General features: G+C 45.9%; 11 protein-coding genes across 11 annotated transcripts; 6 read left to right on the forward strand and 5 right to left on the reverse strand.

Annotated features, from left to right (window-relative positions):
* Positions 1 to 42: 42 nt before the first annotated feature.
* F4822DRAFT_430424 (uncharacterized protein) lies at positions 43 to 981 on the reverse strand (the record flags this gene model as incomplete). Its single annotated transcript, XM_051461292.1, has 3 exons — positions 43 to 555; positions 614 to 650; positions 719 to 981. 3 exons carry the CDS (start codon positions 979 to 981, stop codon positions 43 to 45), a joined length of 813 nt encoding a protein of 270 aa, XP_051313452.1.
* Positions 982 to 1,602: 621 nt separating this feature from the next.
* On the forward strand, positions 1,603 to 3,319 carry F4822DRAFT_430425 (aspartate-tRNA ligase; the record flags this gene model as incomplete). The annotated part of the gene is made up of 5 exons (XM_051461293.1): positions 1,603 to 1,620; positions 1,686 to 2,200; positions 2,269 to 2,479; positions 2,533 to 2,807; positions 2,878 to 3,319. 5 exons carry the CDS (start codon positions 1,603 to 1,605, stop codon positions 3,317 to 3,319), a joined length of 1,461 nt encoding a protein of 486 aa, XP_051313453.1.
* Positions 3,320 to 3,757: 438 nt separating this feature from the next.
* Positions 3,758 to 5,542, reverse strand: F4822DRAFT_430426 (major facilitator superfamily domain-containing protein; the record flags this gene model as incomplete). The annotated part of the gene is made up of 4 exons (XM_051461294.1): positions 3,758 to 4,227; positions 4,327 to 4,397; positions 4,457 to 5,298; positions 5,378 to 5,542. The coding sequence occupies 4 exons, from the start codon at positions 5,540 to 5,542 to the stop codon at positions 3,758 to 3,760; spliced, it is 1,548 nt and encodes a 515-aa protein (XP_051313454.1).
* Positions 5,543 to 6,526: 984 nt separating this feature from the next.
* F4822DRAFT_430427 (uncharacterized protein) lies at positions 6,527 to 8,802 on the forward strand (the record flags this gene model as incomplete). Its single annotated transcript, XM_051461295.1, has 2 exons — positions 6,527 to 6,620; positions 6,671 to 8,802. 2 exons carry the CDS (start codon positions 6,527 to 6,529, stop codon positions 8,800 to 8,802), a joined length of 2,226 nt encoding a protein of 741 aa, XP_051313455.1.
* A 119-nt stretch (positions 8,803 to 8,921) lies between these two features.
* On the reverse strand, positions 8,922 to 10,529 carry F4822DRAFT_290119 (putative aromatic ring-opening dioxygenase LigB subunit). Its single transcript, XM_051455006.1, has 3 exons — positions 9,619 to 10,529; positions 9,355 to 9,556; positions 8,922 to 9,290 (listed from the first exon to the last, which is right to left on the reverse strand). The coding sequence occupies exons 1-3, from the start codon at positions 10,154 to 10,156 to the stop codon at positions 9,041 to 9,043; spliced, it is 990 nt and encodes a 329-aa protein (XP_051313456.1). The 5' UTR covers positions 10,157 to 10,529; the 3' UTR covers positions 8,922 to 9,040.
* A 17-nt stretch (positions 10,530 to 10,546) lies between these two features.
* On the forward strand, positions 10,547 to 11,736 carry F4822DRAFT_290108 (NAD(P)-binding protein). The gene is made up of 2 exons (XM_051455005.1): positions 10,547 to 11,436; positions 11,494 to 11,736. The coding sequence occupies exons 1-2, from the start codon at positions 10,904 to 10,906 to the stop codon at positions 11,654 to 11,656; spliced, it is 696 nt and encodes a 231-aa protein (XP_051313457.1). The 5' UTR covers positions 10,547 to 10,903; the 3' UTR covers positions 11,657 to 11,736.
* Positions 11,628 to 13,691, reverse strand: F4822DRAFT_290102 (fungal-specific transcription factor domain-containing protein). Its single transcript, XM_051455004.1, has one exon. It carries the CDS (start codon positions 13,553 to 13,555, stop codon positions 11,816 to 11,818), a length of 1,740 nt encoding a protein of 579 aa, XP_051313458.1. The 5' UTR covers positions 13,556 to 13,691; the 3' UTR covers positions 11,628 to 11,815.
* A 1,563-nt stretch (positions 13,692 to 15,254) lies between these two features.
* On the forward strand, positions 15,255 to 16,511 carry F4822DRAFT_430431 (uncharacterized protein; the record flags this gene model as incomplete). Its single annotated transcript, XM_051461296.1, has 3 exons — positions 15,255 to 15,471; positions 15,527 to 15,986; positions 16,064 to 16,511. 3 exons carry the CDS (start codon positions 15,255 to 15,257, stop codon positions 16,509 to 16,511), a joined length of 1,125 nt encoding a protein of 374 aa, XP_051313459.1.
* Positions 16,512 to 17,429: 918 nt separating this feature from the next.
* Positions 17,430 to 18,320, forward strand: F4822DRAFT_430432 (NAD(P)-binding protein; the record flags this gene model as incomplete). Its single annotated transcript, XM_051461297.1, has 3 exons — positions 17,430 to 17,883; positions 17,944 to 18,115; positions 18,173 to 18,320. 3 exons carry the CDS (start codon positions 17,430 to 17,432, stop codon positions 18,318 to 18,320), a joined length of 774 nt encoding a protein of 257 aa, XP_051313460.1.
* A 2,130-nt stretch (positions 18,321 to 20,450) lies between these two features.
* On the reverse strand, positions 20,451 to 21,915 carry F4822DRAFT_407300 (uncharacterized protein). Its single transcript, XM_051458475.1, has one exon. The coding sequence runs from the start codon at positions 21,747 to 21,749 to the stop codon at positions 20,535 to 20,537; it is 1,215 nt and encodes a 404-aa protein (XP_051313461.1). The 5' UTR covers positions 21,750 to 21,915; the 3' UTR covers positions 20,451 to 20,534.
* A 643-nt stretch (positions 21,916 to 22,558) lies between these two features.
* Positions 22,559 to 23,948, forward strand: F4822DRAFT_430435 (alpha/beta-hydrolase; the record flags this gene model as incomplete). Its single annotated transcript, XM_051461298.1, has 6 exons — positions 22,559 to 22,907; positions 22,968 to 23,061; positions 23,120 to 23,177; positions 23,239 to 23,316; positions 23,395 to 23,656; positions 23,746 to 23,948. The coding sequence occupies 6 exons, from the start codon at positions 22,559 to 22,561 to the stop codon at positions 23,946 to 23,948; spliced, it is 1,044 nt and encodes a 347-aa protein (XP_051313462.1).
* Between the last annotated feature and the right edge of the window lie 26 nt (positions 23,949 to 23,974).

A 23,974-nucleotide genomic window follows, 5' to 3' on the forward strand; every position in this document is an offset into this window, starting at 1 on the left:
AGATTGCCTCCAGTCTCCGGGACCGGCACAGGCTCACGCTAGCTACATTACATGCTCGGGTCGCAAGTAGTAAGCTGTCATGGGAACTCCCTTAGCCTGCCCCCCCTCAGGCTGCACTACCCGGTGTAAAGGTGAGTAGAGAGCGTTGTTAGTACGCGACTGCAGCGTATCTGCAACGTTTACCAAGGCACAACCTTCCAGGGGCTCAATAAGGGCCCAATTCGGCTTGCCAGAGCCATCGTGACTAGTAACAAGTTCTAGGGAAGGGAAATCACAGAACACCAACGTCACAATTCCAAAATCTGTATGCGGTTCTGCCACTTCATCCCAAGCTGGCACTTCCCCATTCACCAAGCAGAGTTTGATACCAGTGTCAGATTCATTCTCCGGGATCACGTTAAATGACGTACCCGGCATGAGCGAAGAGCATAGGGCAGAGGTAAGGTCTCTGGCCGCCGTATCGCATATTGACGACATACCCGAGATTTGTGTCTTGTAGACATCGAGAATAGGAGGAAGCCTGCGCTCCCCCTGAATTTCTTCATCACGAGATATCTGATATTGAGCGTTTTGTCAGTCGTGGTTTTGGGGGGCAGGAAGTCGTACAACAAACTTCAAATGTGTCGATAATTGAGTCATGGTCCTTAAAACTATTGATTTCATGGGTAGTGAGTACCTAGGTAGATGCCAAAAGAGATTTCAGGGTGAATATGCTTACCCTCTTTCCACGCCTTCGCGGAAATCCGCCATCTTGGCAGAGATGGGTTGCTGAAAGTATTTATAGATACCTTCATTGACAGAAGCGAGATGTTGAAGCACCTCTTCTCCCTTAGACCCGCGGAAGTCGAGCCAAAATATCCCTCGGCCTATGGGTGGGGGCTGGCAGGCCGCGAAAAGCCTCTGGAGTTCGGCATTATTCTGAGAACAAATCTTCTCATAACTGATAACCTCAAGTTCAATGGTTTCTTTTGTGTTAGCCATCGTGGGACAGAAATTGGATTTGATATGAGACAATATTGGATTGGACGTGATAAAATGAAAAATTACTTCGTTTTTGCTAGTGGATAGAGTTAAATAGTAGCTACGCATATATGCTGGAGCCGAGCTGTGCCACAAAAAGGGGTAAGGGGCATATGTGACTGAAATATGATGCATCACACTCTGTCACAACATGCTTCCCAATGTGCCACATGTTTAAATTAACAGGCGTACAAGGAAACTAACGCCTCTTTCGTTTCGTATATATGTTGGCACCCGATGCCGTGATCTGGGGTAGTTCTGCTCACAAGTTAACTGTCTGCATCAAAGCAAGACTGGATATGGGGGACGATAATACGAGCTGATACTTGGTCATTACCAAGAACCTACGATACCATAATGCAAGAATACGGCTTTTGTGATACTCTCCAACGGACATGGTGTCTGAGGAGACGGAGAAGCAGAGAACACCGCGGAGCTTCGTCTTGATGGTATATTAGTCGAGGTGCATACCTAGGTAGCTTTATGTTTATTATTGAGACGCCTTTGGTAACTTGTGCTATTCCGAGATTTTAAACTATCGTTGAACGCCACAACTTAGGAACTTTTACTATGTGTGGCGTCATGGAGAATACAGGCAAGGTATCGGTTATCTTTTTCTTTTTACAGAAATCGTGCATGCTACCAACATACTGACAGGAGAGCAGAACTCGGTACTGGACCAACTGCGGCTATTTGGAGCCTCTGACGTTGGAAAGAAGGTGGAATTTGATGCACGTCTTCATGCTATCACCGAGAATGAAGATACTCTAACACTCCTGATGAGAGATACTGAGTGTTTTGCCATGGTGATCCCGAGTCGAAGCGAGGGAAACCACTCCCAGGCCTATACAGTAGAATCAGTCATACGTGTATTCGGAGTACTTATCGATTGTGGAAAGCAACCTTTCGGCGTCGAAGGAGATGGTAGAGTCATGACCGTGCATGCAATGACACTTACCGTCTTATCAAGGGCTGCTCCAAATCTCACAGAAACAATGCATCATTCTGCACCTAAACCGGCTAACCAATCCATCATCGATCTTGTTAGCTCACTAACTCTTCAAGAGCGGCTCAATAATCGCGTTCTCGACGTACGCGTTGCATCTACCGCTGCAATCTTCAAGATATTTTCTGGCGCGCTTGAGCTTGCGGCCGAATTCTGTCTTACAAATGGATTCCAGTGAGTTGAACATGGGCTGAGCTTGCAAATGCGTTAAAACAGTTTTTTCTAACTATGATTTCGCAAAGCTGGACGCATACCCCTGGCCTTATCAACTACAAAATACCATACGACAATGACTATTTCCCGCTGCCGTACTTCGACAGAGAATTAGCATGGTTAACCCAGACTGGAGAGGTACACTTACAGATGGCGATGTCAATGGATTTTATGAGACTCTTCGAAATTCGAAATGTGTTTCGCGCTGAAAAGGAGATTAACAAGCGACGCTTAACAGAGGTAAGTAACAGGTGTAGTTTGTAGGGCTTGGATTAATCCATACCGGGCTATAGTTCACGATCTTCGAAACCGTCGTCGCATGGGAACGCGACTGGACTGAGATTACAGATCTCGCTGAATCATTTCTCGTTTTCGTGATTCGTGGTTTACAAGAGAGGGAAAAGTACGAAGATGCCATACGTGCCGCCAAGAGGCTGCATTCTTCTGCTGGTCTCTTCAAGCTGGGACTTGACGAACAAGGGAAACTGCCTAGACTGCAGTACAGTGAAGCTAAGGAACTTCTACGGAAGAGATTTAGTGCAAAAACGGGTGACCTCGACGACATGACGTGAGTCTCACTTCAATCCAGTCGTAGGTACTCGCTGAGGAACTCTTTGCTAATTGGAGATTATATGTAGCCCCGAGCAGGAAGCAAACCTTGGTGCCCTGATGAGGACCACGCCCGCGAAGGGGCCTCCAACTGATGCATTCATTATTACAAACTATCCAGCACGTCACAGGGCTTTCCAGATTCATCCGTCTCCTCCATCTGCAAGTGGAGAACCGACGCCGGGTACGAATTCCTTTGACATTATCGCGCATGGACGAGAGATCTGTACGGGTTATCAGCATATCCATGATTACACGATGCTACGAGATACCATGCGGGCTCGAGATCCGGTTGGATTTGATCCCGATTCTCCTATGTGGCGTCCATATGTTGGCGCTTTCGAAGCTGGTGTGCATCCACACGGCGGTTTCGCGTTTGGGATGAATAGGGTCGTGCAGACTTTTCTGGGGCTGGAGGATGTTCATGAGGCGTGCATGTTCCCAAGAAACGCTAATCGGATATCCCCTTGAACTTCCACGGACGGTAGGGATAAATGGATGGAAACGTGGATTTGTTCCAATGTCAGTGCGGTGCGCTGTCTCTCCTAGTGTAGCTCTAAAAAAATTCAATCATACTCTAGGTACCTAGTTTCTCTTTTGGTTACTTCAAATTAAACGGACTCGAGCCAAGGGACCTCTGCACATAATCGGTCAACCACTGAATCGTGAATGGAATGCTGGATATTAAGATATAAAGACCTTTATAAGGATTTTTCTATATATACAAATGTAGCTACACTGCAGATTTTGAAGTTAATGCATGTATTAAGAAGTTCCAACTATCCGACAGGAAAAAAATGCTTATGCCATCAACCAGCCCCTGAATCACGTGGTACCCCTCATCAGCACCCATTAACCCCTATCATTCTAGCTATATGAGCGAAGATAGCAAGATTCCGTGCTATACTCTTAGAACGATTCCACATCGCGGAAGAATATAACTGCCACACCTAATGCGAGCATCACCAACCCTGCATTCATCCACTGTGCGGCCCTCAAGCCCCTCAGGAGATCTGGATCCCTTAGAAGTGGATGTCCCGATTCCGGTTGCCCTTGAAAAGCCAATTGTACCGCTGCAGACACAGCGATTCCCATAGAGCGGCCGACTTGATTAGCCGTCTGTAGGAGACCGGCAGCTAGCGATTGACTTTTTTGGGGCACGCTTTGGCTCATAAATAAACCCATCACAGGCCAGATGATGTCTGCACTCAGGCAAAGGCACATTGCCGGAAAACCGCGTAACCAGTAGGGCGTAAAAGGAGGAATATTAGGGAGTGCGAATAGTAAAGGCGAGGTTATGCCGCAGGCCATCCCAAATAGAAGAAAGTAAAACCTAGGGAAGAGAGATAGAATAGGTGCCATGGCAAAGCAGGCGAGTACTATAAGGGAAATCGGACTCAGTTTGTGGTACTTGAAGTGAGGATGATTTTGAGACGATAAGAAAAGGAAGGGGGTATGAATTATTGGGTCAGACTTACCACCTACAATACCAGCTGGAAGAAATCGTGTCGTGGTCTCAAGCACAGTGAAGCCAAGATAGTCCTGGTAACTAAGAAGGCGGTTAGTGTGTGGTGAACTGTATCGGGAATGCGGAGTGTCAAAACCTACAACAATGAGGCAAAAACCAGGAAGCTATTGAATGAGCCATAGAAACATCCAATAATAACAAATGCAGCAGAAAATTTTGAATTTCTAAACATGGACATCTTCATCAGCGGCGAACACTCTGCGCTGTCCTCCATGTTGCATTCCCACAAGACGAAAGCCTGCAGTAATACTGCAGAGACAATGAAGATTATGACAATCCGCCATCCACTCCAGTCATTGTCATGGACTTGGGATAGACCTATGAGTAATAGGGCTACGCCAGCCGAGACGAGCATACCTCCAGTCCAGTCAACGTGCTGATGCGCGTCTTCACCACCGCTGCTGTCGTTCTTTGGGTTCTTGGCGGCAGGTATGATGAAGTATCCTGTTAGGGTGACAAGGCTTGCTATGCATGCTGGTATCCAGAATGTCCATCTCCAGGAAAGGTAACTCCCGATGAAGCCACCAGAAATATTGCCCAGAACCGAGCCAACACCACATGCTGCTGTGAAGCTTACATAGGCATAGTCCCTCATCTTCCCCGGTAGAAATGTGGTGGTAATGACACCGATGGCTGAAGGGACAGTCGCCGCGCTACTACACCCTTGCAGTATCCGGAAGAAGTAGAACATAACCTCAGAGCATGCGAATGGTGCCGCGGCTGTTGCCAACGCGAACATAATCGAGCCGATAAGGAATATGTTTTTACGACCGTAGATATCGGCAATGCGGCCCCAAAGTAAGATGAGGCATCCCGATGCTATACTATACGTCGATATAACCAATTGCTGCCGATTCGTTGGGATGGACAAATATCTCACGACTAGAGGAAGGATTATCACGGTTGATTGTACAGTGAATATCTGCGTTGTTTCCCAACTTAGTAATGTTCGTTCAACGTTAAAACTCGGTTTCAGTTTGAGAGGAATTGACTGAGCTTACATTGAGGAGTCCGGCACATGATAGAGTAGCGATTAGAAGTATCTGTCTTGCGGCCGATTTACGTAGTGTATGGATAGAATGTTTGGTATCGTATGATACTATTAATGGTGTCGTTTCGTCAGCCATAACTCGTCTGGGAGCTCTGGTCCGCCCAAGAGAAGACATCGCGCATTTTTCTACTATGGATAGAATGACAAGTCGCTTCATTGGATTGAAAAACGACTTATAATAGTTGTTTTGGTATACTGCGGACCCGTCCCAGACTCTCGATGGAGGATTACCCTCGATCGACGATGTCGTGATTATCCGTAACACAATTACCATACATGGCACGAGGCTTAGGATGGGGCGTAGGCCGTGATACAGAGACCAATGTCTCGGCTATGTTCTATGTAAGCGCGAGTTTATCCCCGCTATTGAGACACGACATCCTCGTAAATATGGTATATAGTCTAAAGAATAAGCTGAGGTTGGATACTACCCAGATACTCAGACAACAAGGGGGTAACTCACCGTGATGATGCTGTCCTTCGTTGTATACCTGGATTTGGTAAAGCTAGCCATTATGTGGCACGTAACTCAACACCCACAATGTCCTGCTACAATGTATGTCGAGATCCTTTCAATAAAAAGAAACGGAATCAAGCATCCTCAACCCCGTCTAATAAGGGTTTACAACATTCTGTTTCAATATCAGGTTACGCTTTAGGAACATCGTAATGCCAATAGGCCTACTACATATTCGTAAGTATGAAGGGTTTTCGATACTAGATGCGCTGCCGTTAATATAACGCGGTTGGTCGCACGAAATAATTCAGACGCTCTTCCGAGACGCCGTGTGCACTTCATACCTAACTCGTCTGGTTTCTATTACCAAACCAATTCCACCTTGAGTTACTCACCGTCCCTAAGTAGGTTGTCTCGAATACCGAGGTAGACATGGCTAGAAGATTCTATAGCTCTCTACTGAGTCTCACTCTTTGACTATCTACCTATATCATTGACATTGCACCTTCTGTGTTATAGTAACTTTGTGTTCTATATGCCATTGAAAGCGCGAGCGAGTTCTTGGGACCAGATAGCAACCGGAACTTAGTTCTCTGTCACTTCTGTATTCATATGATGATCGAATTTTCCCAAGTAATCTCCATGGTGGCAACTGGGATTCTGGCACTGATTTTGCGCTATTTTTCGAAAAGCTCTAAATCTAGAGGGGGGCATGTGGTAACATATAGAAGACAAGGTACGTGTGTGCGGTTCTCGGTGTTATTGAAATGTGTGCTGACTTTTAAGACGATGAACCCGAGCGTGTGCCAGTGGATGATGGCCACCAACGAATCGCCAAGTACAAGGAGTGGTTTTTCAATCTTCATAACTTAGAAGAGCATTTTGATCTCCTACCCAGGGCCCGCCAAGAGCTTATAGGGCTCCTTTCTGAAGCATTACTTTCGTCAAGACATGCGGACCACCAAGCCAACCAACAACACAACATCCTACCGGAGGAGTACAGTTCTTCGTCGCTTGAAGAATTCATCCTTAAGGAACACGATGATGTTCTGGAGCAGTGGCAACAGTATGTCGATGGTCGTAATGCCGGTCAAGGGCCCGATCTATTCGATTCACGTCTAACTGCAGAAAAATGGCTCCGGCAGCAAGCCCCTGCGAAGTATGTAGATGGTGCGTGGTTAGGTCACGTCCATCGGCTTACCGAGCGGACGCCATTTGCCTTACGCGGTATCACGCAGAGTGCTTGGCAAGTGTTGTCTGAAGAGTTGGGTGACGGGAATCTTGACATGAACCATGTATTCCTATACCGCGAATTGCTTCATAGTATTGGCGTTAAACTCCCTGCAGCAGATTCTGCCGAGTTTGCATTCGATGATCATGGCATGGGCAATGTGGCCGCTTGGAAAGGGGCTGTATGCCAGCTTTTGATATCCCTGTTCCCTGAGGAATTCCTACCTGAAATGCTAGGATTCAACCTACATTATGAACAAGTTACACTAAACACCTTAAAGGCGGCCAGAGAGTTGTCGGAACTAGGGATTTCGGGCTATTACTTTTACCTGCACATCTCGATCGATAACGCGAACTCTGGCCATGCAGCAATGTCATTGAATACCGTTCAGCGTTATATGGAGTTCGTCAAAGAAACCGCGGGGCCACTTGATGCGAAAGAGGCTTGGAACCGTATAAAGGCCGGATACTTGCTTTCCAAGTCTTCGCAAGAGAACGGCGAACCTGAGTCATCGACCGCGAATCCTTATTTATCCTCGCAGGAGACTAAAATCATCGGCATTCTTGAAGCCAAGGCGCGAGTATCTCAGAAAATTCATTGCCCTAGTCGGGTCAAAATTGGAGGCAAACCACTGGTTGATTGGCTGTCCCCTGAATTATGGTCATCGAAATTCTTGCAGGCCAAATTGCTACGAGATCTTAGCAGGGCGAAGCCGTGGATTCGAAGAGGGGATAGCAAGAATAGCCGTTTGATCAAAGAGATGTCCTGGAAAGGAAAAATGTTTGGTGCTTTCAGTAACGCTGAAATCCGGTATGTCAGGCGATGGATTGACTCCTTGAGCAATGAAACTACGGATAACCACGGATCTATGACCGGAAGTTCTTATTGGCGGTTGGTCGGTACGTCACGTCGCGACAATAAAGACGGCATTCACTCTATCGTATCACCAGACATATTCGCTATGAATAATGAAGAAATATCTAGCCTTCGCACCGGTTCCTACACGGAGGAGCAATCTCCTAGAATATATGAATGGTTCTCGAGAAGAGTTAAAAATCCTGCGGGTTTTAACATGAACATTTTCCTATCGCTCTGGTTTGCTCATCCATGTCTTCAAGGGTTTGTCACTATACCGTACAGGACAACTACTCCGTTAGCTTGCCACATAGTACGAATTCTACGGATAGACAATGGGTTCCGACCCGACTTGAGCAGTGGGGCCATAATAGACGAAGAGACTCCAAAAGTCGACTACCCATCGTACGCGCCTAGGAGCCTTGTCGACCTTGGCTTGGAAATCGTCCATCGACATGGAGATAAGCATGGTTTACCTTCAAATCCGAGCCGTATTGGGGATATTTTTGATGCAATCGACGGGTCCGATCGTGAAGCATCTGATGCCGTGGCTTTCGCGCGCAAGATGCTTCACCTTTCACTACGTCCGGTTGCGAACGGCCCAACGCTCCTTGGTTTAGCCTGCGCATTTTTAGGCCTCGAGGAATGGGTTGCCCAATCTCCAAGTATGCTTTCTGAGTTAGGCTGTAGTACTCTGAAGGATATGGTGAACGAGAAGAGGGACTGCCTAAAGCGGTGTCTTGAAGAATTAAGGGGTGATAGCTCTCAATATGCTCAGTTTACCATCGGATTTGAGCTAGGATGGGCACAGATAGATGAGATTTTCAAATAGACTGGTTGGAAAGATGAAGACTGACTGGGAATGGTTTGTAGGGTATGAACCGGGCGCTCGTAGAGCCCTATTTCCTATCGAGGTAGGCGTTGTATTTCTGTAAGCTTCGGCGAATAGACCCCTATAATTATAGCAGAGTGATACCCCTAATATGACCTGTACGCTGGGTCCAGGGCTTGGCATCCCTAATGGGTCCTGTGTTTAGGGGCCGCCTAGCATCACTAAAAAGCTCCAGGGACTACCACTCCGTAACCCCACCAAACCGATACTGCGCCCAATTCAAGCTTCCCTCAGCAAACGTCCACAAACGTTCTCCTAAATCCGACCCTGCTGCACCCGCGACAACATACATCGGAAGAATATGCTCGAACGTCGGATGTGCTTTTCTCGCCTCAATGCTCTTCAAGAGAACTGACATCCTGGCCTGTCTTTCTTCTGGAGCTGCGGTAACAGCTTCTTTTAGCGACTCATCGAAGCTAGAAGCATAACTACCTCTAATTAGTGGAGGGTACCTAGGCAATTAACTTAGGGGTGTAACGGTGGTCGTCTTACGGCATGGTCTTCCCACTACCTCTTATAGCCCGAAAATCTTGAAGATTGTGAACTGCCATCCCCGCGCCGATAATGAGAATACCGTCATCTCTTAGACCCTCGAGCGCCTTTCCCAGGCGATAATGTTTATCTGGATCTTCGTTACCGTAGAGCGAAACTTGGACAATTGGTACGTTCAGCGGGTTTGTCTTCGGATTGAACGCTGTAAGAAAATAACGTCAGCAACTTTACAGCGCCTAGAGCCCTAAAAATATCAAAATTTACCAGCTATAAACCCCACCCAGACACCATGGTCAAGACCCCTTTCAACTCTTCCGACCTCAATATTAGCAGCAGAAAGCTTTTCGATAACCTTCTCCGCGATTTCAGGGCTTCCTTTATTCGGATATTCGTATTCATAATAATGCGGAGGAAATCCGTAGAAGTCATAAATCAGATCGGTCTGCTCAGCTACGTTGACGAGAACCCTGTCTCGGTCACCTTGCCAGTGGGCCGAAAAGACAACAACTGCCTTGGGTTTGACTTTTGTCGTAATCTCCTGTCCAACTTCGGCTAGTTTGGCGTATGCTGGGTGATCTACATTTTCCATGAAGTTAGGGCCGCCGATGCTCAGGAAGTATACGGGCTTCCGTGAAGGAACACCCGTGTGCGGAGGATCGGACATGATACTTGCGACCAGCGTAGTGGGCTTCGTGATATACGATAGGCGAGTATGGTAGATGAATGGGGCACAGAGGCTTATAAATAAAACAGCAGCATATATATATCTTGAATGAGGAATTGTACTAATAGATAGCAGCATGAACCCAGCTTTTTACCCTATCTGTCTGCATCGGCGTATTAGGAGGTCGTCGTTTTTTATGATGGTGACTATTCATTTCAGTACACGGATAGAAAGCTGACAAATTCATTATTAGATGATGGATTATTTTCTAGAATATTATCGAACTGGACTTTGTCGTGTATCTTTTGTCGAACGCGCGAGATCGATATTCGATGTTCTGTAGCGTTGTATTCCTGTACGGGTCGTTTCTTAGCTCATTAGAGTACCCCTAAATAAGCGGGACTCAGCGCGCGCAGGGCTTACAAAGCCTGTATTTAGAGCCCCTGTCCTAGACCCCTCCCGCGCGGTTCAGCCCACGGAATTAGCCCTGGGATAGGTCGGCTCGGCTTAGCGGATTATCGCGCGCGGCTTGTGGGTCCTCACAACCCCCTGAAAATGTCGACGAAAGCCAAGGCATCTTAGTTGCAGTCCAGGGGCAGATAGCTCTACTATTGAATATGGATTATGGATTCTTGCGATACCATGATCTCCTAGAGTCCTCAGATTCGCGATTCCGAAGGGACCTGAAAAAAAAGGATGTGGATTATAAATCGTTCTCTGAAGACCTGATTTGGTCGGGAGATCGCGAACGCATGGCACTTTAGGTAGTATAAATTAGGAGGTCCTCGAGTTCGGAATAACCACTTATTTCCATTCAATATCCAAAGTTCGTTCGCGGGTTAAGGGCTCTTGAAACCGGAATTCCTTCACTAGCTTTCAGTCATAATGGCAAACTCTGTTGTACTCATTCTCGGAGTCGGTCCAAGGATCGGTGCATCTGTCGCTGCGAAATTCACCAGTAATGGCTACAAAATTGCCGTCGCATCTAGAAAGGGAAGCAACACTAAGACCTCCGAAGGGTATCTCTCCCTCAAGGCCGACTTCGCCAAACCCGACTCAATCCCAGCGTTGTTTGACACCGTCAAGGCTGAATTCCAGACCTTTCCTAGCGTCGTCATCTACAATGCAGCAGCCCTTACTGGCCCTCCCAACAAGGATTCCCCATTCTCGATCTCGGCGGAGAGTGTTGCGTCAGACTTGAACGTCAACACCATTAGCCCTTACGTCGCAGCGCAACAGGCTGTCAAGGGGTGGGAGATGCTACCCAATGAGATCAAAAAGACGTTCATATACACCGGTAATATTATGAATGTGACAATCGTTCCCATGTCACTAATGATGGATCTGGGTATGGGAAAGTCGGCTTCCGCTTTTTGGATTGGCCTCGCCGATATGATGTACTCTACTCAGGGATGTCGGTGAGTACTCCGAAGCACAATTCAATTTGAAGTGACCCTAACATTTTCAACTCATAGGTTTTTCTATGCCGATGAGCGCCACGAAGATGGCAAATTCAAGGGGATGGCACTTGACGGCGCTGCGCATGGCGAGTTCTACGCGCAATTGGCGAACCATAAAGGAAATGTGCCATGGCATGCCACGTTCGTGAAGAACAAGGGTTATGTCCAGTTTAAGTAAGAGCTGCGATAACAATATGAGTGTTTGGTAATTGGAAGCACCCAGGTAGATAGGCGGTACAATTACCAAGGCAATTACAAGCGGAAATCGATGGATAACGTACCTAAGTACTCTAGGTGTAGCCGGAATACCATCCCCACATCTTGTAAATTCATTCTTCTAGACGAGTAATACCAGATTACCTTGGCTTCCGAAACAAGCAGAAAGATCGCGACTTTCTGAATCTTCCATGTCTCTATTGCGCCATGCCTCTTCCATAATTTCAAGGGCCTTGCGTACTGAGCCGAAAACGCTTGGTGGTTGAAGAGCTTCAACCAAACTTCGCAAGGGTGCTTCTTGCACTGGGATTGCGAGACAGCCGGCTAGGCAGAATGGCCACGCCACCGTGCGCAATAAAGATGGAGGTGATATTTGGTATGTTAGTAGATCGATGATCCGGCCAACATGGTACCGTACTTCAACGTTAGCGGGCTGCCATCCGGATACAACCACAGAAAGGTAAAGGAGCGCCGCGTGAGCCCAGACCCGGGTTACCAAAGAAGTCTGAATATCTGAAATCTTTTGCGTCTGAAAGTTATCCGCGGTAAGGATTCCCAATAGGCCATTATCCTCCTTCGGAGTATCCCGTAAGTCGCTTTCAAGCTGTGTCAATCGAGTTTCCAGAGTATTCTTGATGATCGTAGCGCGGTGAACTAGTCCTATAACATCAAGGTCTCCAGCTCTCTTACTCCTCTGTTTCCATGCATCAAGAACGGAAATTTCACTGAGTTGCAATAGTACCCAATTCTGACACCCAATAGTGGCCTCAAGATTAATTGCGGGGTCCATACCATCCGTGTCACCGAGTAAACTGGAATGATATTCGTAAAGCTTCGGTTCCTCCTGAAGCACTGTGCTAGCGATAATATCATCAAGAATCAAAAGGGCAGAAGAGAAGCGAAATGCAGCTTGTTCGGCACTGGGAACTTGGAAATCCTGAGTAGGCAAAACCCACGATGTGGGACCTAGAAGGTTAACAAAAGCGTTGAAGCTCGAACTGGCATTTGCTGGTTCAACGGGCCCGGTGACCTGAAGAAGTTGTGCGAAAAGAGCGATAGCGGCATTAAGATGCGCTTGACAGTTATTGAAACTCAGGATAGCAACCTCGAATCTTTGCATCTGAATGATACTCGACAGAATTCGCACGGCACCGTGCAGGTGTTCCGCGATGCTCGGACCATCAATCACCTGTAGTGACTGCCTTAGTACTTCAAAGGCATCCTGAGTCTGACAAAGAACAACCTCCCAGGCGTTGTTGCTGTGTGTCGCTCCGCGGGCGAGGGAGAAGAAATATGAACTTTGGCACAGGGTGGCTTGCCGCACCACCGGGCTGCTTATCATCATTTCTAAGACCCACGCTCTACCTCCCTGAAGTAGTGAGGGGCGGTAGAAGGGAAATAGGAAGGGTAGCAGGTGCTCGAGGTAGAACATGAGCAGAATAGTATCGGACCTCCCAAAGGGTACGCTTCCGCGCACATCTTTGCTAATAAGCGTACAATCGGCCCCGCGTTGCGGTCTGAGATGCGATGCCTCAAGAAACGGCTCTATCCCGGTAGTATGGATTTCCGCAGCTTCGATACTCGGGATATGGTCATCGGATATTTGGACCATACGTTCTCCACGACGACGATGGGCATTCTCTTTAACCTCGCGTTTGATTTGCTTGGTCATCTCTTCCTGTTTCGACCCCCCATCCATCCAGTCCGGTTTTTCTGAGTCATAATAACATGTAATGAATAGCGTAGCGCATGCGTCACAGACGGGGCGCCTTTCGTCGCATTTTTTGCGTCGAAGTCGACAGGTCCAACAACCATTGAAACTCCTTATTGTGCTGCCGTAACGAGCGCCGGTTTGCTCCATGAGGTATAAATACCCTCGCGTAGACCCACTCTACCCGTAAATAACAACATATAGAGCGCGGAGTACCTCTAATCGACAGAGGTGAATGATTGAGGCTCGCAGATAATCTCACGGATTTCTGTTCCGAATGATTACGAAAGCAAAATGCTTCGGAAAGCTCCGAGCTTCGGAGAAAGGCCGACGGATCCATTTCCGAAACATTGTACTAACTAATAATTGTGAGTTACATAATCACAAGCTTGTAGTACAACCAAATCATTAGGTAATCACTATTTTCTAGTGTTACATATATTAGTATCTACCTAGGTAGAGACGTTGACACTCAGCTAATTCACATAAAAAGGAAACAAGGGTTAATTGAACTGTTTCGAGAAGCCCTTCTACCTTTAAAACTACTAAGAGTTACCCAGATAGTAATTCGATTAAAATAATAGATACTGCAGTTTTGAGTACCTCAGCTACGCTGAAGGTCCACATAATAAGCGATCCTTTTTTACCTAGGTTACTATAAATCCCCTAGCAACAAAACCAAATGATTATATTCAGAATGGTAGTTGACTATTTCGAAACTAAATTTACACATTCTACTAGGTTATATACATCATATACCTCATATACTTTATAAAATCCTGAAGTAAACCAGCCCGCCTGTTAGTTCTTTAAGACGTACTATTAGCGTCTCAGTTTCATGTGTTAGCGGTAGGCACTAGGACTATAGGTATTAGCGTATACGGACCATTCATCGATGTCACTCATACATCCTACAGGATCACACCCGAAGCAATTTGCACCAACAATCCTAGCAGGCGTAACGGTACGATCGGATTGCTTTAGTAATATTTTTTTAAGCTTCTGTACATGGAATACGCTGATCTAGTTGCAAATTCTTACTCATTCGTCACAGTTCTTGTGCCTTAGAGGCTCACCACGCGAATATTTGAGAAGATCCACATATTAGGTCCAGTCTCAGTATAGAACCAACAGCAGCGATCCCAGAAAGGTTTTTATAGGATTCGGAATCACCCCATACAGGCCGATCAGCGAGCCTGCCCACGCGAGCTTCCTAGTTAGGTCATCGCTCCCATAGCAGATCTTCGATTAAGCTATCCAATCGAATAATCCTAAATATATCCTCTAGCATATATGGGGTATGTCTGTGCGAGCAAGTGGATTGCTACCCCTCGAAAACGTGGCTAGGTAGGGAAGCTATTGAAGCTTAGCCATACAATCTTAGTAGTCCCCAAAAATGTCATTTATTACGCACCATTCATATAAATTCGAATGGTCGTGGGGGCTCTTGTTTCTTACGTATTTATACTATACATGAAACCCACATCCTCGTATCGTTATAGACAGGAAAAATGACAATTGGTTCGATGCGGAGGTATATGCATGAGAGCTTCAAACAAACGAAGGAGCCGGACGCACAGATTTTACAGGCCTGTTCGGCGCCGGAATGCGGAAGGCTCTTGCTGCGCCGCATGTGTGATGCAACATACCCATCTCATATATATACCTACATAAGCAATAGTAGGTACCCATTAATACCTTGATCTTCTGCCGTTTATCTTGAATGAGTTTCCGCCGTCGGTAGGCCGTTCCACTTGTTGGTGCTCCGAGCCCGTTCAATCTTGAGGGCCGTAATACTGGGATCAATTATCTCAGTTTCTAGTTGACCCATGTCCCAATTTCGGTCCTTATGGCGCCAAATCCGGTAACATTCCCTCCAGGCTATGCAGAGGAAACAGCAGGCCCACGCTCCGTCAGAGTTGCGATCGCTTTTATAGTCTTAGATATAGTTGTGGTCGCTCTTCGTTTTGCTACCCGCCTAACTTATAAAGTAAAATTGGGCTTAGACGATTATATCATTATTCCGGCGTTAATATTCTCTCTGGGCATGTGTGCTGTTACAATCTGTAAGTTTACTGGGCGCATATAATCTCAGGAGGAGTCATCTAATGTCATTTGAAGTGGAGGTCAAAATCGCAGATGTCGGTCATCACTTGGCAGTCCTCGCCGTTCGGGAACCCGACAGTCTAATAACCTGGGCCAAGATGGGATATGCGATAGAAGAAATATATTGCGTCGCGGTCGCTTTACCAAAACTTTCAATCTTGGCATCATATTTACGAATATTCACGGCTAGATCCTATCGAATCGCAACCTATATGATAGGATATATAATCGTTGGGACGGCCATAGCGGGGATTCTGACATCTCTCCTCTCCTGTCGACCATTCTATGCACGATGGAATTTAGATCTCGCTCCCACCCATTGTATAAACATAGTGCGTTTCTGGACGGGTATAAACGTACCGAGCATCGCTACCAATATTATGATGTTAATACTTCCCTGGCCGACAATATGGGGCTTACAAATCGACAAGAAGCAGAAGATTGCCCTTTCGGGGATTTTCGTGCTAGCCAGTGGGTATGTCTTGCCCCTAGAGCCCCTAAATCTTAGGCGCCACTTAGGTACTTCAGAGAGCCTCAGCTAACAGTTTCTAGTGGTATGGTGGCATCAATTATTCGCCTAATCACCACTCTGCAAATGAAGGCCATGACCGACGATGGCACTTGGAAATCCGCCGATATTGAATTATGGTCTGTCGTCGAATCGAGTAGCTACCTAATCGCCGCTTGCCTCCCGGTACTTCGACCAATTTACATAAGTGTAATAGATAATGCAGCATCACTCAAACGACATTTAACGAGCAATACCTTCGATTTTTCGACAACCCCCAGTACCGAAAACCCTAAGGGCTTCGTGTATGTTGAGATGGATTCATACCAAAAGGTGGAATCCGTTAGAGGGGAGCCAAAAGTCATACGACCCGTCGTCGGAATTGATTGTCCCTCGAGCGTAACAACCACAATACATAGTGCTAGGAGTACGCCTCGGAAGGATATGCATAAGTTAACCAAATCATATGGGTCGGAGAAGGAGCTTAGATAAACAATATACAATACTTGCATCTACATAGGTATCATTGATCGCCTTGTGGTCTGAAAACGCAATTTAGGCGTTCATTATGGCGTATTAGTTATTCAAGAGAAAAATTTAGCGAGTCGTCTCTAAGATCAGCCATAAAGAAAATAGTGCTGAGATGCGACATATCGCCCTCTATTGTAAGCCCTTATTTACAGTGACTAAATACGGTAATGTGAATAATATTACCCCGCATGCCTAGGTGAGGGGTATCCTTTGAGACGGCGCAAATTCCTCTATACCTACTAACATTCTAAACAATTATCGCAGTTTCAAGCCCTGTTATGGGCTTTTATCAATTGAATTTCTTGGGGCACTTTATAAGATACCACGAAAAATAATCCTACATGGGATCGCTGTACTCGCTTACAATCTGGGAGAGTGAAGTGGTGGGCCTTGCACGACCGCTATAATTATAAGGAGATACGCCTTGCAGCTCATTGAATTTATAGTGAACCAGTACGCCAGATATATTCTAATCCCCGATAGAACAGCCTACGGTTAGTTTTACAACGGCCCAACTGGTTGAAATTGATACTTAGGAGAAGATGTTGCAGATTATTTTTTGCTTCACTATTCTGCCTTCAATTACTTAACCATGATTCCCTACATCCTCGGAATCCACATGTTAAGGCCAACCCTTGAAAAAGAGGGCGGTACGGCGGGTGATGCAAGGTAATCAACCCGCGTTAGTATCATTAGCATAGCCGTAAGCATAGCGTTTCTTGCTTACCTGGAGTAACCACCTAAGTAGGTAATCTAGGTAACTTAGAAATATCTAACATCCGTATACTTATATTCGTTATGTTTTCCCAAAATAATATTCTCTATTCCACTCTTTTCTATTACTTACAGATATATCATATCCTCATTTGAACTTCCGTCATGGCTTCGGCTGTGGTCTTAATTACTGGCGCCAACAGAGGCATTGGTAGTGGGATTATTAAATGGTATCTTTCTCGCCCAAACCACACAGTCATTGCAGCCAACCGCGATCCTGATCACCCATCCTCCAAAGCTCTCAACGAACTCCCCAGAGCCGAAGGAACTTCACTTCTCGTCATTAAAATCGATGCAACCCTCCGTGATGACCCGCGCAAGGCCGTTGACACCCTCAAATCGAAAGGAATCAACCACGTCGATATTCTGGTTGCGAATGCTGGCATCAGGCTCTCAGGACCAATGGTTCGGGAGCTCGACACTGACGAGGTTCAAACGCACATTGTTCCTAATGTCTACGGTTTTATATGGCTGTTCAAGGCTATGTACCCTTTGTTGAAGGCTGCGAAAGCCCCAATATGGGTGACAATTGGCTCTTCTGCCGCCTTCTTAACGGTAAGTTTATTATGATACTCCTAAGTGCCTATATGGTGGCCAATATGAGCTAACAACGTAACAGTGAGTTATAAATTATATAGTCCATCGCTTATTATTGTCACTAAACTAATTCGCAGGAACATGCTTGCTGTACATAACGCCGCGTACGCTCCAACCAAGCTCATGCTTCACTGGTACACTAAAGCAATTCACATCGAGGAGCCATGGCTTAATGCATTCCCTATTGACCCTGGGTAAGTCAATGTGTACTAGACGTAAATCATGGAAAGTTTAGCTGACTCTTTGGCTAGCTGGGTTCGAACAAACCTTGGGGGTGACGATGCGCCAGTCACTGTTGAAGAGAGCGCTGAGGGGATAGTCAAAGTAATTGACGTTGCTACAAGGGACACCCACAGCGGAAAGTTATGGTCGTACCAGGGCCACGAAGTTCCCTGGTAGAAGGCTACTACCGCCATCATTTCAATAGTCATGAATCTTAGATAGAGATTATTTCTCTAGCAATAAACTACACTTACCTAGATCTTTAAACTCGTAGTAGAAGACTCTCACCCAAGAAGAGCTTAATGCATAACCATATCATTGTGATATTCATAAGCTACCGTGTTCCGATAGTAACGTCGATTACCGTAGTTCGTCAAGTTAGGTTTACCACGTATTCCCATAACGGTCTAAATACTGGCATATGGATGAAGCTTGGATAAGCAAGTAGTCAATAGTTACATGGTTGGCCCATTATATTTTCCAGACACTCTATAGCTCATGGGCTCAGTAGAGTATTTGGTATAATAATGCATCGACTATTTGATCGTGTTTGAGCGGTCATGATTCTTGTCAGGTACCCAAGATCCCTCGGGGCCTGGCAAGGATATGAAATTTCGAACCAATCAGAAGAGGGTCTCATGGTACGACTTACCAGATCTAGAAATAAGTTATGCTGTCCCACTCTACGCTAATGCGGGCAGCTTTACACTGCATTAGCATCATAGCTTACACTACGGATAATTACCGTGCGCCGTTTTCAATAAACCGCCAATGCGCCATGATACAGTGTATGGGTACAGTGTAGTGGCGCTTCGCACCGTAGGGACTAAATTTACAGGGCTATGAGCGCTGTAATTACAGTGGGCTTCAGTGGGGTGCTAAGGCGCGCTGTAAGCGTGCTGTAAATATAGGGCCTTACAGCGCTCAAGGCCCTATAACTATAGCGCATTACAGCGCTCAACTAAAATGCCCTATAGATTTACTATAAGTGTCATGTTCTTATAGTGGATTACAGGGCTTTGGAGCCCTGAAAATATAGCGCTTTATAGGTGCCCACTGTAATGCGCTGTAATTACAGGTTGTTTTAGTGGGGCTCTATAATGCACTGTAAATATAGGGCTTAAAGCGCTATATTACGCTATAGCTACAGCGCATTACAGTGGGTACCTATAGAGCGCTGTATTTATAGGGCGTTAGGCGCTATAAATCAACCACTAATTTTCTAGTGGGATACGCGCTGTAATCCCCTGTATTTACGGGGGACTTCAGCACATGACTCCCTGTAATTACAGTGACACAGTAGGATACGCCGCCACACTGTATACTCGCACGGCGTTTTGGCGCATTGGCGGTTTTATGCTTATTGGACCGCCGTAATAATAGCTGACATTGCATTGTAAAGAGGGTCTTCAAGACGAAGAATAGAGAAATAATCAACATTATAAATATTTTATTAGGTAGGTTAAAAGGAGCTTAGAGCAAAGTCTTTAATGAACTCATTTCTAATATTAAGGTGAGAAATCGGCAGTTCCCGGTGCCTATAATCACTAAAGCCCATTATGCACCGCACATAGAAACCAAGAGTCACCTTACAAGGAAATGTGTTTTACCACCCTACTGGTCGCAAGATAAGGGGACTCTGACGTATGTACCCGAGGTCGCAACAAAGATATTGTTTGCCTCAGAGCTCTTCTCAAAAAACTACTTAGATGGAATAGAAGGCCGACTTTTGGGGTAGTCAATAGTCATTTTATTTACCAAGAGTACATTATCATAGGGCTGGAACCCGACACCATAAGGACACGAACAAATAATACTATCCTACAAATTATCATCCATCCATACGTCAAGCAACCTAACTTTAGCAATTAACGACAGCCAATCTAAGGAATATGTCTGACTGTTCTTCTGAGTGGTCTCACCGAGCGACAAATGGGGATAATGATTCGCGTAGCAGTACACCCAGCCCAATGAGAGAATCCACTTCATACATCGAGCGCGAGATAACTCCGGAAGAACGAAGAGCCATTGCTCAAGAAATCTATAGAGGTAGTCAGAATATTCAAACTAGGATTGATGGAAATTATGTTATTGTTAATACAGTGGAAAAGCGAGGTACACGTATGACATTCTTTGAGCGTCGAATTCCTCGTAAGACAAAGGGAGCTCGTGGCCGTGGGGGTTCAACTTCCGTTGACAATATGGCGAAAAAGAAGTAGACTGTCGGTGCCCTGTACTGTATTGTTTCAGGCCCTTAGTCCCGAAATTTAGGTACGCCTTGTGGCTTTTTGAGGTAGTTGGACGGTATTCAAGTCAACAAATATAGCCATTTTAATCATAAAATAATTAATCTAAGTGTATATATTTGGCCTTTATCTAGTGATCTTCATTTCACTTTTCGTCCGGTTCGCGTATAGCTGCTGTTGTAGGTGTGGCCCGAATCAAATCCTCGTTGGTTGGCTGCGGAACTTCGCGCTCTACTTCGCGTGTCGGTTCCCAATGAACCGTACCGTACCTATACATCTCACCAAATGTGCCCGGCCTGTGGTCCGCATCCTCGAAACCCTTTTTCTTGATTAGATCTCCCAAAGCTGGTAGCCCGCCCGCCGAATTGTGATAAACTTTATACATATGGCTTTTCTGTAGTACCTCGATGATGAAGTCTTCAGCCGCCTTCCTTTTTACTGCATCCGGTTCGTCGAGAGGGGTGGTGAATAGTTCAATCTGTTTAGCTCCGTCGTAGTCCGTCTTAATCGCCCCCAAAATGCCATTTTGAATCCCTTCTACCATAAATACTTTATTCTCGTAAAATTCGCGCCCGTTCCACCCCGTGTTCAAGTCGAGTAAATTCCTCGTGCGATCGCCGATGAGCATGTGCGCAACGTAATCGCTCATCCCGCGGACCTTGTCCTCGGAAAACCAATCAGCCATTCCTTCGGCGAGGCCAATATCTTTCATCAGAGGTAGTTTATGAAAGTCAACTGCGTTGGTACGACCATTCCATAATTCTTTGTAGCAGTTGTGCCAATTCTTGATGAAGATGCAACCCTTTCGCGCAGCTAGCATGTAGTTACCAAAGCTACCCCATTGTTTCCGAATCTGTCCTGTAATAATCCAGGTAGCCATTTCGTAAGGTGAATTGGGGGCGGTTAGGTGGTTCCAGAATAAGTGGTCGAGATGCGTGTGTAACATGTTTCCGACATCCATCCAGACGCCCCCATATTTGAACAGCAGTGGTAACCTCACGAGGTCGGCGGCATGTTGTGCGGCATGTTTGCCGTCCATGGTACGGCTTATAAAGCAATCCGGGAACCAGTCCTTGCTAACGTAATTGTAGATGTTGTTTGGCGAACCCTCGACGAGGTCTATCACGCGAATCGTCCATGACCTGCCCAACTTTCTCACCCAGTTCAATATGGTGCATCGGTAGCTTGGGTACATAAAATCAAGACCCTTGTCCCAGAAAGCCCACACATTTTTCTCAGAAGTGATGGGTCGAAATGTATGTAATTCTGCTAGGATTTCGGCTTCTGGTCGTAGGTCCAATTGGGAGTCCGGTACAACGCGAAGGCCGCTGGCCGACTCGGGTAGCGTAAACTTAACCATTTGTGCTAAGTGAATGGTAAAATAAATAAGTAGATGCTAGATTTTTCAGAACCGCTGTATTCTGTGCATTGCGTGTTCGCGAATTGGCATATCTAGAGAGCATATTTATATATGTCTAGCAATAACCTCGATACTGATTCATATAATAGGCACCTAGACATAAATTTTTCAAACTCAGCAACTAAGCCCCCACGTGCTAACTAACGGGATGGTCTGGACTAGTGTTCTAGATCGCTAGATCGTACCAATCGCAGGGGGGGGGATAGGCCGCTAGCGAGCTCCAGGTATGATTCATAATGACGGGAATTGAGATCATTTCAGCTGTAGGGGCTGAGTACGCCGTACATACCTACCTAGCAGAACAGCGTCAGCCCAAATGCTGATCGTATAGAGTGACAGTGGTACGCCTCGTTATCGTATAAATCCGACTATGTTATTGGTTCGGAATACTAATCATATAGTCCTCCCAGCATAGTCATCCTATAAATGTTACCGCAGTTGGTAATTAGCTTGACGCCATCACGTTTAGGTAGGTGTTCAGCCAGCCATAATCAATCGAGTCAATCTTGCTTACCTATGAATCAAAGTGATTCGGAAATGATTCCTTTCTATTCAAGATTAGCTAATTTCCTTCTAGCCGCGGCCTGGGTCATTCCAACAGCCGGGCTGGGCCATCACGTACTCATAACGCATCATCTTGTATCTTGGCCGGGATGTAATAAACTATATCAACTCTCATTAAACTCGACTGAAGTTCAAAGCCATTACAGGAATTGTTGAAGCCTCTAGAGCAATACCAACGACTAAACATGGTGCACTTCAAAAATAAACCCGAATATGTCGATATTGACGTCGACTTTAAACCCCTGCCTAAGTATGCCCATTTTTCAGAGAAAACACCTGAATTTCTAGCAGCCGAACCTGCCATCGATGCCGGCTACAACAAATTATGGATGACGCCCGACTTCCCGGCTTTTCGCCAGGCTGCTGGTAACGCCGATGCTGTCATGCCTCCTGGAGGACCCGATCGATATCGCGATGTCACGACAGAATTTTTACAATTTCCTGCGAGCGACGGCACCTTTCTTGAGTTGAAAGTTTACAAATCCCCAGATGTTGCGCCAAACGCGACTCTGGTCTATCGCATGCACGGCGGTGGTACGAGAAATTATACACAACCTTAGTCTCCTTTATAATAATCTAACCTCTTCGATGTAGGCTTTTGTGTAGGGCAGCACGAGATAGATGGTGTCGAGAATGTTTATGCTGCCACGAACCCAAACATTGTTGTCGTTAGCATAAATTACCGATTGTACGTTTTGGTCACATAAAACCTATCCTTCTAAGTACTTACATCTAATACGAAAAAGAGCACCTGAATTCCAGTTTCCAATACCAGCGCAGGATTGCTTCGACGGGTTATTATGGGTATGACGAATACTTTCGCCGATATAAACACAATGATATATTGACTAATTATTAACTCCAGTGCAAGGAGAATGCGAAAACACTCGGAGTCAGCCCGGAAAAGATTATTGTTGCTGGAAGCAGTGCGGGGGCTAATCTTGTAGGTTCCATACCCCCTAATAGTGGCCCTGAGAAATTGCCCACGCACCAGCTAGGTACACGCTAATTCTGTCATTAGGCTGCAGTTTTAGCGATTATGGCCAGGGATAATGGCATTTCAGGTGTAATCGCCCAGGTTCTTCACTTCCCTTCAGTCTGCCATCCCAGGTTCTTCCCTCGAGACAAATACGAATTTGGTAGTTATATTCAAAACGCAGACAATTGCGTCCTTAGCATTTTCAGACTTGAGGCTTTCTTCGACGCGTATAATCCCAACCCGAAACCAGACTGGAGACATTCACCTTTACTGGCAGAATCACTAGAAAGCCTCCCACCAGCTCGTAAGTCCTAATTATCCATTTTCGCTGCAATTTACCTTTACTTAATTTATGCGAAACTAATGCGAGGCTCTAATTTCTCTCTTTCTTAGTTATACAATTTGCTGGAGTCGATCTTTTTCGAGACGAGACTTTCGCATACGCCGAAGCTCTTCAGGCAGCCGGCGTTAGTGCTGAGATATCCTGCTATAAAGGCGTGCCGCATTGCTTCCCCGTTATCATGCCAAACCACCCTAACACACCAGAATTTTATAAGAGGTTCAACGATTTCCTAAAGAAACACACGTCCACTTAAAGAACTATGATATTGTGTGGGAAAAT

Source organism: Hypoxylon trugodes (assembly GCF_022578975.1).
Source record: "Hypoxylon trugodes strain CBS 135444 unplaced genomic scaffold F4822scaffold_6, whole genome shotgun sequence".
NCBI lineage: Eukaryota > Fungi > Ascomycota > Sordariomycetes > Xylariales > Hypoxylaceae > Hypoxylon > Hypoxylon trugodes.

Coding starts and splice junctions, on each gene's coding strand:
- F4822DRAFT_407300 (XM_051458475.1), bottom strand. CDS start 21,749: ATGGTTAAGTTTACGCTACCCGAGTCGGCCAGCGGCCTTCGCGTTGTA.
- F4822DRAFT_290102 (XM_051455004.1), bottom strand. CDS start 13,555: ATGGAGCAAACCGGCGCTCGTTACGGCAGCACAATAAGGAGTTTCAAT.
- F4822DRAFT_290119 (XM_051455006.1), bottom strand. CDS start 10,156: ATGCTGCTATCTATTAGTACAATTCCTCATTCAAGATATATATATGCT. Junction 9,557..9,618: donor CTGGGTGGGGTTTATAGCTG/GTAAATTTTGAT, acceptor ATTTTCTTACAG/CGTTCAATCCGAAGACAAAC. Junction 9,291..9,354: donor GGTAGTGGGAAGACCATGCC/GTAAGACGACCA, acceptor AATTAGAGGTAG/TTATGCTTCTAGCTTCGATG.
- F4822DRAFT_290108 (XM_051455005.1), top strand. CDS start 10,904: ATGGCAAACTCTGTTGTACTCATTCTCGGAGTCGGTCCAAGGATCGGT. Junction 11,437..11,493: donor TACTCTACTCAGGGATGTCG/GTGAGTACTCCG, acceptor TTCAACTCATAG/GTTTTTCTATGCCGATGAGC.